The 11,623-nt window shown below is 58.4% G+C and overlaps 1 protein-coding gene and 2 long non-coding RNA genes across 3 annotated transcripts; 2 read left to right on the plus strand and 1 right to left on the minus strand.

Moving 5' to 3' along the window:
• Positions 1-393: 393 nt before the first annotated feature.
• Positions 394-5,577, minus strand: LOC135174167 (uncharacterized). The gene is made up of 3 exons (XR_010301768.1): positions 5,429-5,577; positions 601-692; positions 394-457 (listed from the first exon to the last, which is right to left on the minus strand). It is a non-coding gene; the product is annotated as an uncharacterized LOC135174167 (long non-coding RNA).
• Positions 5,578-5,686: 109 nt separating this feature from the next.
• On the plus strand, positions 5,687-7,313 carry LOC135174102 (spidroin-1-like). The gene is made up of 2 exons (XM_064141350.1): positions 5,687-6,200; positions 6,765-7,313. Exons 1-2 carry the CDS (start codon positions 5,687-5,689, stop codon positions 7,229-7,231), a joined length of 981 nt encoding a protein of 326 aa, XP_063997420.1. The 3' UTR covers positions 7,232-7,313.
• Positions 7,314-7,390: 77 nt separating this feature from the next.
• On the plus strand, positions 7,391-9,515 carry LOC135174129 (uncharacterized). Its single transcript, XR_010301744.1, has 2 exons — positions 7,391-8,660; positions 9,066-9,515. It is a non-coding gene; the product is annotated as an uncharacterized LOC135174129 (long non-coding RNA).
• The last annotated feature ends 2,108 nt before the right edge of the window (positions 9,516-11,623 follow it).

Consider the following 11,623-nt stretch of genomic DNA (forward strand, 5'->3'; position numbering starts at 1 on the left):
TTTAGGCTGTCAGGGAGTGACAGGACTAGGGGGAATGGAGCAAAGCTGGAGATGGGTAAGTTCAGACTGGATGTGAAGGGGAAGTTGTTCAGCATTAGAGTGGTGAGAGGCTGGAATGGGTTGCCCAGGGAGGTGGTTGAGGGCCCACGGCTGGAGGTGTTTAAGGCCAGGCTGATGTAGGGTAGGGTGTCCCTGGCCATGGCAGGAGGCTTGGAACTAGATGATCCTTGTGGTCTCTTCCAACCCTGACTGATTCTATGTACCTACCTCAAAGAGAAAAGCCTGGCAGCACTGCTCACTGCATTCCTTCTTAGCACTGCTGCTGGTCTTGTCTTACTGCAGCAGCTTGCACACATCTCACTGCATGCACTGCTGCCTGCGCATCCTAAAGAGCTCTAAGAAAGATGTTAAGGTTGCTGTGAACAAAATACAAGTGGGAGCACACAGATTCAGGCACCTGAAGAAACAGCAGAACCATGATTACAAGAAAAATTCTCTGTGGATAATGAAGAACTTCCCTCTCAGGAGCACAGCTGAGGAGATCACTGGTCTGTTAAGATTAGACAAGCTGCACTCTGGGCAGAGCACAGCACTCCTGACCTTCCAGTGGAGGATGCTGAGGATGGCAGCAAAGCCAGCACAGGATGGCACACACACCATTCCTTCTCCAGTACACAAGAGACAGGTGTTTCCTGTAAGAAACAGAAGATTGAAGGAGAGGGAGGCAAGCAAAATGCTGAGGCAAAGCACCACCCTCTGCCAACTGCCGGCTCAGGAACAATGTCAAAGTCCAGTTTAAGCAGTGCAGAAGCAGCCCAGAAACAAGACCAGGACTTGACCTCCAGCTTTAAGCATATCTTAGGAAGAAATTCTTTACACAGAGGGTGGTGAGGCACTGGAACAGGTTTCCCAGGGAGGCTGTGGATGCTCCCTCCCTGGAAGCATACGAGGCCAGGTTGCATGAGGTCTTGAAGCAACCTGATCTAGCAGGAGGTGTCCCTGCCCTTGGCAGAGCAGGTAGGAACCAGATGCTCTTTAAGGTCCCTTCCAACTAAAACTGTTCTAGGATTCTATGATCCATTCCACCCTGTGTTAGACACAAACAGCCCCACAGAGAGCACCTGGGCAGACATCCAAATGCTTGTGAGTGCTAGGGAAATGTATGGCAATAAGAGTGACTGAGAATGGATGTTAGCCACGGATGCTGCCTTCAGCAGTGCGCTGTAGGTCACCACCTGTTGCCAAGGGATACCACATGGACTCCAGATGACTCAATGTGAATCCCACCAGAGACCTTTATTGCTCGTTCTGACATCATATCTATAGACTTGAGCACAGAGCACTCATCTACACATTAGCATCACCTAGGCAACCACAACCCAGTCTTTGACACACAACACCTTGTTTTTCTCATTAACCAGGTGTGCACTATCTCTCCTCTCCCGTGGGAGGCATCCTGAAGCCACAGGAGCCAAGGTGGAAATGCTCATCAACATCTCCAAAGCCAGTATCTCCACCACCTCCCTGGTCAGCCTGTTCCAATGCCTGACCACTCTTGCAGGAAAGACTTTTCCTTATCTCCAAGCTAAACCTCCCCAGCACAACTGCAGGCCACTTCCTCTTGTTCTATCACCTGGTACTGGGGAGAAGAGACTGAGCCCCTTCTAATTGCAATCTCCTTTCAGGGATGTAGTTGTAGAAAGCAATGAAGTCTCCACTCAGCCTCCTCTTCTCAACACTAAACAAGCTGCTCCTCACAAGTCCTGTTCTCTAAGTAGCAGATCCTAAGACTTGTTCTGTTAGTAGTAAGCAGGCTCACTCCTCTGACTAACTAGTACTGAGCAGTGTCAGCAACTAGCCAAGGCCCAAGAGACCACAGTGTCATATTTCAGCCTATATTTCCACACGACTAAGACTGCAGGCTGGTGTAATGCTTGTTTCAGTCCTTTGGTTCACAGTAAGGCAGGAGAGCAGAACAAAGCAATGTCTTTCAGTCTACATCTCTGTCCTCACAAAACCACTGAGAGGGTAACAGCAAAAGGCAGCTCTGCTGTCATTAGACAACCTCTGCAGCTCTTCATGAGGCTGCACAGAAAGCTTTAGCCAGGATAATCATTCAAGTCAACCATGAAAGAGGTCATAAACAGCAGGGACTGACAATGTTGCCGACCAGCAGAGGTTACAGAGAAGCTTGGATAACTGAAGTGCTCTGGAGAGAAGAGGACACAACTCTTGGCTTACTCACAAAGGGAAGAGTCCAGCTGATACTGTGCTTTGGTTTTTCAAACAGACCTGAATCACAGAATGATAGAGGTTGGAAGGGAGCTCTGGAGATCATCTAGGCCAGCTCCCTTGTCAGAGCAGGTTCAACCAGAGCAGAGTGCACAGGATGGTATCCAGGTGACCTCTGATTGAATCCAGGCAAGGAGATTTTGCATCCTCTTGGGCAGCCTGTTCCAGAGCAATACCACCCTCAAACTAAAGAAGTTCCTCCTTGTGTTGAGACGTAACATCATCTGTTCATGTTCATGCCCATTACCTCTTGTCCTGCTGCTGGGCACCACCAAATCCTTTTGTAAGAACAGATAAAAAAAATCCCAAACACAGAAAAGGTAGAACAAAGCAAAGCTTTTCCATGGAATCATGCCAGCCCTTTCTTTGGGAAGTTCCAGCTCAAGAGGAATTAAAGCTCCAATGAAGCCTAACGGCGCTCCCTCAGATCTACTGACTGCTACAGGATCTACAGGAGATAGATTTATCTGCCCTCATTTCTCTTTTCTCCAGTTTTTAAGGTCTAATATACATTAAACCATCTCAGGAATAAACCTGTCACCTCTAGGATCTCACTTGACACAGTTTTTTCACAGGCTCACAGGACGTTAGGGCTTGGAAGGGACACAAGGAGATCATCGAGTCCAACCCCCCTGCCAGAGCAGGACAATCCTATCTAACACAGAGCACAGAGGAGCACATCCAGACAGGCCTTGAAAGGCTCAAGAGAAGGAGACTCCATGACCTCTCTAGGAAGCCTATGCCAGTGCTCTGTGGTTCCTTCCTTCTTGTTCCAGGCTGCAGTTCTGTGCTGCCTTTCCCATTTAACTTGCTTCCCTACAGGTCAGCTTAAAGCATAGCTGCTTAAATACAGGCAGCTTCAGAAGCAACCTTGGAAGCAGTTCAGAAGCAATCTTTCTGCTGCAACATTCTGCTAGTAATTGAAGATTCCAAACCTTCTCCCTATTCTGGATATATATGGTGCATCACCATTCTTGTTCAGACTGCATTGTGGGGTCAGAAGAATCCCTTCTGTGCCCCATTTATTGCATCCAAACCACACGAGGTGGAGGACTCAGCAAGCAGGAACTGAACTGAATTTGGGAATACTCAGAGCAGATGTGCTTCAGCTGCTGATTAGGTTGAGTCCTAGAACCCACAGCAGTGGTAGCCCAAGGTATGCCTCCAAAACATTACACATCTTGGAACCTCATCACAAGCTGCTTTACTCTACAAACAGATCTACTTCTTCAGCATCCTACTGCATGCTGGTATGGGGACAGCCAGACAACCCCCACTCTATTTTCTGGCTTGCAAGTCATTCTCCTTTCATACTCTTGCCACTTTGAAAGAGAAGGAGGCTATTCAAAGGCTGTCCTCATTTCCTTTTTGCCTGACAGAGACAGGCAATATCTCATCTACTCCTGGATACTACATTATGGGCTATGAAATATTAGATTTTATTCTTTTCCTCACCAGGAAAATACTCCTGCAGAGCATTTGGAAAGAGAAATAAGGCTGCTTTCCTCTCACTAAAATAATTAATAGCAATGGAGCACTAGTCATAGAATCCACCAGGTTGGAAGAGACCTCCAAGCTCAGCCAGTCCAACCTAGCACCCAGCCCTGGCCAATCAACCAGACCACGGCACTAAGTGCCTCAGCCAGGCTTTGCTTCAACACCTCTAGGAACGACGACTCCATCACCACCCTGGGCAGCCCATTCCAATGCCAATCACTCTCTCTGGGAAGAGCTTCTTCCTAACATCCAGCCTAGACCTCCCCCAACACAACTTGAAACTGTGTCCCCTTGTTCTGTTGCTGGTTGCCTGGAAGAAGAGACCAACCCCACCTGGCTACAGCCTCCCTTCAGGTAGTTGTAAACAGCAATGAGCTCTGCCCTAAGTCTCCTCTTCTCCAGGCTGCACAACCCCAGTTCTAACAGCCCAGTCTGGGTGGACACCAGGACATAGGTAAAGTGTCCAAACCTCAAGGTTCCAAGCAGTGACTGACTCTCAAAGAAACATGCATCAAGAGGAGTAAGACCTTGATAAGCTCTACAGAAGACAGCTCATAAAATGTGTGACATGTGAAATGCTTTCAGTATTTCTCCCTTAACATGACAAAAATGCCACAGCCAACAGAAATTGTAAATGAAATAGCAGCTACAGCAACCATGTGAAGCTCATCTTTAACCTCTCTGCTCTTGAGTCACCTCATTATAATTGTGTGAAATTGTGTTCAACAGGAGCAGCCTTTCAAGAAGGGAAGGACAAACATTAGGTTTGCCTTCAGAAAGAAGGCAGCCAAGAAAGGATCGGTCCCTTTGGCCAACTCTCCCCCTAGGGCAATTGTGGGACAGAGGAGCAAGAGTTCCCTTTTGTATCCCTGCTCCACGCCGTTTAGCAGCCATCAAAGAGCAGTTGCCAAAGAATCCTTCAGAAGAGGCCAAGCACAGGAGGCAACATCCTCCTAATGGCTGGAGACAATCAAACAGTGAATCACCGAGCTGCCTGCAGCCAGCTGAAGAAAGCCTCCTCAAGAGCCCTTGGCCGCCCTGCGGGACAGCAAACGCTGCTGCTCTGCAGGACCCACGCTGCTGGGCAGCTTCCTTCAACAGCCTGCTCCTGGGACAGAGGCAGAGAAGCAGAGAATGGGCTGGGTCGGAAGGGACCTTCAGGATCATCCAGTTCCAACCTCTTGCCATGGGCAGCGACACCTCCCACCGGCACAGCTCGCTCAGACCTTGAGCCCCTCCAGGCAGGAGGCAGCCACAACCTCCCCTGGCAACCTGTGCCAGCCTCTGCCCACCCTCACTGCCAAGGATTCCTTCCTCACCTCCACTCTCACTCTCCCCTCTGCCAGCTCAGAGCCACTGTCCCTCATCCTGGCGCTCCCAGCCCTTGTCACAGGTCCCTCCCCAGCTCCTCTGGAGCCCTTCAGGCACTGCAAGGCTGCTCTAAGGTCTCCCTGGAGCCTTCCCTTCTGCAGGCTGCACAGCCCCAGCTCCCCCAGCCTGGCCCCGCAGGGGAGGCTCTGCAGCCCTCCCCTCACCCTGGTGGCCTCCTCTGGACCCTCTCAGCAGTTCCAGGTCCTCCCTGGGCCGGGCACAGCAGCACTGCAGGCAGTGCTGCAGGTGGAGCCAGGTAGATACTCACAGAGCAGCCGTGGGGTGGCAGGGAGAGGAGCCAGAAAAGGGCCCGGGCTCAGCACTGCTCTCATCTGCTGCTGCCAGGAGAGCGCCAGCCCTGAGCCCTGAGCCTCGCTCGGTGCCAGTCCCCTGCAGCCTCTGCCTTGGCTCCCCTCCCTTTCCTGTCTCCAGGTAAGAGACTGAAGGCAGCAGAGGCAGCTGGGGGAGCTCAGCCCTTGCACCAAACCGTTTCCCCAGCCCCGGTAATTAAGGGCGGGTTACGCTAATGAGGGAGCCTGAGGCCGTGGGGTCTCCCTGGGGCCAGAGCCGTCAGCAGCCGCTGAGTGCCGCAGCTGCCATTCAGGCCTGCTGTGAGGGCAGCCACGGCCGCGGCTGGCACCGTGCGGGGCCCCGAGCCGCTCAGCACGCCCCGGGCCCTCGGCTGGGCTCTCTCGGCCGCACGGCGCTGGGGCCGCAGGCTCTGCCCGCCTCAGGCGCAGCGGGGCCGGGCCGGGGCTGGCTGCAGCCCGAGGCGGTGCCAGGCACCGGCAGCACTGCAGCCCCCAGGGGGCGCTGCGCGGAGCGGGCGGAGCGCGGGAGGGAGGGGCGGGGAGGGGCTGGCCGCGGGGGCGGGAGCGGGTGGGGCGCGAGGCGCTCCGCAGCCAATGGGAGGCTGCGCTCGGCCCTTGACCAATCAGCGCGGGGGGCGTGGTCGGCGGCCCCGTTGGAGAGTGCTGCGGAGGAAGCAGCCGGAGAGGGGCGCTGGGAGCTGGCAGCGGAGCGGGACCGGAGCGGCTGCGGTGAGTGCCTGGGGGCGGCGTGTGCCGGGGCCCCGGGGGCTATGTCAGGCCGGGTGGGAGTGTGCTGGGGTCCTGCTGCCTGCAGGAAAGCCCTGGGGGTGCTGGTGGAGAGCAGCCTGCAGGCCTGGGCTGGCCGAGCTGCAGCAGGGGGGGCGCAGGCAGCCCCCGCTCCGCTCTGGGCCCGGGTGGGCTCTGCCCCTTGTCTGCTCTCTTGCCCCACCCTGGGCACTCCCCTCTTTGTCCCTGCTGCTGTCACAGTGCCGCTGCGCGTCCGCGGCCCTGTTGCCATAGCAGCCGGGGCGCAGTGCAGCCGCCGAAGCGCGGCGGTGGGGCGAAGAGCTGCTGGCTGCCGCTGGCGGCCGTTGTGGGGCGCCGCTGGCGGCCGTTGTGGGGCGCCGCTGGCGGCCGTTGTGGGGCGCCGCTGGCGGCCGTTGTGGGGCGCCGCTGGCGGCCGTTGTGGGCGCCGTTGTGGCCCTTGAGCCAGAGGCCCCTTCCCGGGCGGAGGAGTTTGTGTGGCTGACGCTGGTGCTGTGTGCTCAGCTGACTGCCTCCTCCTGCCTGCAGAGCGCAGAGCCGGGGCAGGGCGAAGCTCGGAGTCTCTCAGCCCCACAGCCGCCAGTGAGGCAGGGAGCAAAGCAGGAGCCTGCAGCACCGAGAGGCGGCGAGCGAGGCTCTTGAGACGCCTGGCAGTGGCTCCGGGGGCAGAGCCGGCCCGGCCCAGGCGAGCCTCGCCACGGCCCTCGGCGGCTGCCGTCCGACTCCGTCCCGCCGGCGGGAGCCGCCCCGAGCCCTGCAGGCGTCCGGCCGCGGTGCTCGGCGACGGAGGCTGCCGGTGGAGGCCAGCGGCAGCGAGACGCCAGCGGCGGCAGCCTGCATCGCCTCTGCTTCTCCCAGCCGGCAGAGGTGAGTGGCAGAGAGTCGGCGCCCAGAGGCTGGGGGCGAAGGAGCAGTGGGGGTGGGCAGTGCCCCGTGGCAAAGCTGCCACGGCCTCGGCTGGCAGAGCCGGCAAAGGGCAGCACGGGCACAGCTGAGGGGATTTTCCCAGCTGGGGCCAGGCTCTGGCTGCCTTTGTCGGCCTCTCCATAGCCCCTTAGAGGATCGCTGAACTCTGAGGGGCTCAGATGAGCCATGGACATTGCTGGCGTCCTTCAGAGTGAGGCCAGAGTCCAAGGGGCAGAGCCTCCAGCAGAAAGCCCTCAGTAGAGCTGCAGACCATTGCTGCTGTCCTCTGCCTGCAGAGAGGGCACTGGGAGGGCAGAGGAACCTCCATCCATCAGCTGCACGGTTGCAGCCCCCAGCTCCTGCCCATGCCACGTACAGGCCCTGTCCTGTCCCTGCAGCCCTCGCTAACGTCTCTCTCTCCATCTCTCTCCCTTGAAAGGCTGCAATGACATCCCCCAGCAGCCTGCTTCAGGCGAAGCTGAAGAGCTGTAGCTCAGCCTTCCTTTGTGGCAGAGCTGTTCCAGCTCCCTGTCTCCTCCTGTGGCCTTCTCTGGCCCCGCTCTTAACTGGTTGATGCCTTCCCTGTGCTGGGGAGCTGGATGCAGCAGGTGAGGAGGAGCCACAGCAGAGTGCAGCGGAAGGGCAGAATCGCCTGCCCTGCTCTGCTGAGCACTTTGAAGAGCCAGGTAATGACACAGTGCCTTGAGTCAAAGCCTCTTTCCTCCTGTGTGCTTCTGCCTGACCTCTCCCTGCTCATGGAACTCCGTTTCTGTAACAAAAGGTCCTGCAGCTGCAGCAGGAGCTTGTGCACGCTGGCAGAGTGCAGCCTCTGGCAGAGTCCTCCCACGAAGCCCAGAAGCTTTGCAGCAGCTGCCTGCAGCAGAAGAGCAGTGAGCTGCAGAGGGAGAATGTCAGTTTGCAGGAGGAGCTGGAGAGATCTGAAGCTAAGGTATGGAGAAAGCCTCTCTCTTGGCAGCAGGTGGCTGCCCTACAGCTGTCTGAGTGCACTCGAGCCAACTGTGCCCCAAGAGCAGAGGGAGTGACCTGGGAGCGACTCAGCTTTGTTTTGTGAGCCTGGGGCCTGCAGTTAGAGAGGTGCCTGAGAGTGAGGTCCCTTTGTCCATACCTGGAGCAGGAGGACAGGTGTATTTATTTCCCAGCACTGCTTCTGGGTCTGACACAGCAGGGCAGAACCTGCAGGGCCACCTGGAGGATGCCTGCAGGGGAACTGCGTCTGTCCAAGAGCTGGCAGGAGGCCTGCAGCGGTGAGGAGCTCAGAGTGGAGCCAGGCTCTGCTCTCTGTGTTCTTGTGTCCCAGCAAGGCAGCACAGGGTGGCCAGAGCTGCTTTTGCTGTAGGGGAGGTTGTGTCCCAGGCTTCTCTGGGGCTTTGTGCTCTTGTGCACCTCTGTGCTGAGGCCTGTGCTTGCTTGTCAGGGTCCAAGGTGAACATTGCAGGCTGAGCAGCACAGCCCAGGAGCACTGCAGCCCTTCATAAAGACCTGCAAGCTGCTGCCTCGGTAAGCCAGTCAGAGCCTGGTTGCTTGGGGGTTGGTGTGGGGTGGTTTGGAGGTGAGGTGCTCCTGGAGAGCCTGGGAGAGATAAGTTCCTCTGTCCTGCTGCCTGGAGGCTGCTCTCCTGGCCTGCTGCCCAGCTGTGTGGCTTTGAGAGTTGTGTGGTGAGATGGTAGCAAGTGCCAGGCAATGGCATCCTTGTGAAGGAGTTGGCAGGGATGCTGCAGTTTGGAGCAGGGCCGAGGCTGGGAGCTCAGGCAGCACTTGAGGCAGTGCTGTGGGACAGGGATTTGGTCCTTTTGGCTGCAGGCTTTCCTTGGGCTCTGGTGCTGCTGGGTGTTTGCCCCTGGAGGCCCAGAGCGTGACAGGAGTTCTTTAGTTGCCTGCACTGTGCTCACCTTCCTGCTCCAGTGCCTGTGGATGCCTTGGCCAGAAGGTGCAGCTCCATACTGCAGCGAGCAGACCTCCCAAGATGAACGTCCAGGACTCAGAAGGGACTCACTGCCAGTGCCCAGAGCCGGAGGACCTGGCCTCGATGGCAAGCTGCAGGGAGGCATTCCTGGCTGGAGCGTGGCAAAGAGAGTTGGCCGTGGGCAGGCACAAGGTAGCAGGCCTGGCTGTGTGCTGCTCTCCAGCAGTGCCCCTGAGTGGAAGCGGAGCTGAGCCCAGCTCTGCTGTGCCCCCGTGCAGGGAGCTGCCTGCGAGCAGAGCCAGGCCTGGCCCTGGAGCTTGCAAGGTGCTTCTGCACATCAGCCCCTGGGCTTCCAGAGCTGCACAGGGCCTGGCAGGTGCAGGCTGCCTGCAGTGCCCCTGGGAGGGCAGGAAGGCTTTTCTGCCTGCCTTCAGGGAAAGCTGAGGCCCTGCATGTGGGGTGTGGTGCTGGGGGCAGTGCTGGCTGCTGTCCCTGACTGCTGGCCCATGGAGCACGGCACAGCTGTGCTGCCTGCATGGGCACATGGCAAAGGCCAACTGCTGCCTGCGGGTTGGAGGTGCTTCTGGATGAGGCAGAGCTGAGGCCAGGGATGGGGAGAGAGAGTGAATGGCAGCTGAGTGTCCGTGAGAGGGAGAAGCAGCAGGATGCAGGCCTCTGTGGTCTGGAGGAGCAAGGAGCAGCAGCCCAGCTGAGACAGAGCTGGAGACAGGACAGCGAGACAGAGCTGAGGCAGGGGAAAAGAGAGGGAAAGAAAGCAGCAATGCTAAAGGCAAAAACCAACGAGGAGAGAAAAAGTGAGGCAGAGAAAGAGTGGGAGAGAAAGAAGGCAAAAGAAAAAGCACCACAAAAGCTCTGCCAGAAGACTGCTCTGGTTTGGCACAGCTCTGGCCAGTCTGCCACCTGATCAGCAGGCCCTGTGCTGGCTCTGGCCTCTGCTCCAGCCTCACCTTCTTCTGCAGAACCACAGCAGAGCGGAGTAGGAAGGGAGAGGAACCTCCCTCGCTCTGCTGGGCCCCCTGCAGGTTTGAGCAAGGACAGGAGTGAGAGGCAGCAGCACCTGGCCTGCTGGGGACTCCATGTCCCTCTCCCCACTGCTAATGAAGCACAAGGCTGAGATCTTCCCCACTCTGCTGCTTGGGCCACGGAGAGGCAGTCGCAGGCTGCTGGCCTCAGCTGAGCTGCAGCAGCTGCAGGAGGCAGAGTGAGAGCAGGGGCTGAGGCCAAGCAAGTAAGGCTCAACTCTGGAGCTGCTCCTGAGTGCCCCAGGGGTGGAGGAACCTTTGCATCTACTCTGCCTTGCAGTGGCTTCTGCTGCTGGGCACTGAGCCCAGAGGAGGCAGGGCAGGGCTGTGCCACAGCAACAAAAGGTTACTCTGGAGAGCTGGAGGGTTTAATTTGGAGAGTGGGAAGCATTGAGCCTGGGCCTGGGCTGCAGCCTCCAAGGGGCAGAGCGGCTCAGGGTGAGGCTGGCCCAGGCTCAGGAAGCTGACAGGGCAGGGTCAAGAGAAGCTGCAGGCAGCAGCAGACATTTTGCACTGAGCTGAGCTGCAGGACTGGATGAAAAAGCTGAAAGCTGAGCTTTGTGCTGGCCTAGGCAGCGGTGGGGAGCAGCGGGAGGGAAGCTGCTGGGGGCACAGCAGGGCTGCTGCAGAGGCTGAGGTGGGGCAGGGGCAGGTGGCAGCAGAGTGCCCGGAGCTAAGGTGGGGCAGAGGGAAAGAGCTGCTGCTGCCTTTGCTGCTCTGCCTCTCTCTCGGCCCTTTTCTTCCTGCCCCTTTCTCAGCCCCTGCCCTGCTCCTCTCTGCCTCCTACCGCCCACCCGGCGGAGGGGGTGGGGGCGGAGTCAGAGAGAGGGGCGGGGGGGTGGGGGTGGAGTTAAGTCAGGCGGGGGGGGTGGGGGCGGAGTTAGACAGGCGTGGGGGTGAGGGCGGAGTTGGGGGAGTGGGGGCAGAGTTAGACAGGCGGGGGGTGGAGGTGGAGTTAGATAGGGCGGGGGACTAGGGGCGGAGTTAGGAGGGGGTGGGGGCAGAGTTAGACAGGCGGGGGGGTGGTGGCGGAGTTAGGCATGCGGGGGAGTGGGGGCGGAGATAGGCAGGTGGAGGTGTGGGGGCGGAGTTAGACAGGCGGGGGGGTGGGGGCGGAGTTAGACAGGCGGGGGGGTGGAGGTGGAGTTAGGAAGGCCGGGTGGGGGCGGAGTTAGACAGGCGGGGAGGTGGGGTTGGAGGTAGGGGGGCTTGGGGGCGGAGTTAGACAGGCGGGGGGTGGAGGTGGAGTTAGATAGGGCGGGGGACTAGGGGCGGAGTTAGGAGGGGGTGGGGGCAGAGTTAGTCAGGCGGGGGGGTGGTGGCGGAGTTAGGCATGCGGGGGAGTGGGGGCGGAGATAGGCAGGTGGAGGTGTGGGGGCGGAGTTAGACAGGCGGGGGGGTGGAGGTGGAGTTAGGAAGGCCGGGTGGGGGCGGAGTTAGACAGGCGGGGAGGTGGGGTTGGAGGTAGGGGGGCTTGGGGGCGGAGTTAGACAGGCGGGGGGGGTGGGGGCAGA

The sequence above is a fragment of the Pogoniulus pusillus genome, unplaced genomic scaffold (assembly GCF_015220805.1).
Source record: "Pogoniulus pusillus isolate bPogPus1 unplaced genomic scaffold, bPogPus1.pri scaffold_47_arrow_ctg1, whole genome shotgun sequence".
Classification (NCBI taxonomy): domain Eukaryota; kingdom Metazoa; phylum Chordata; class Aves; order Piciformes; family Lybiidae; genus Pogoniulus; species Pogoniulus pusillus.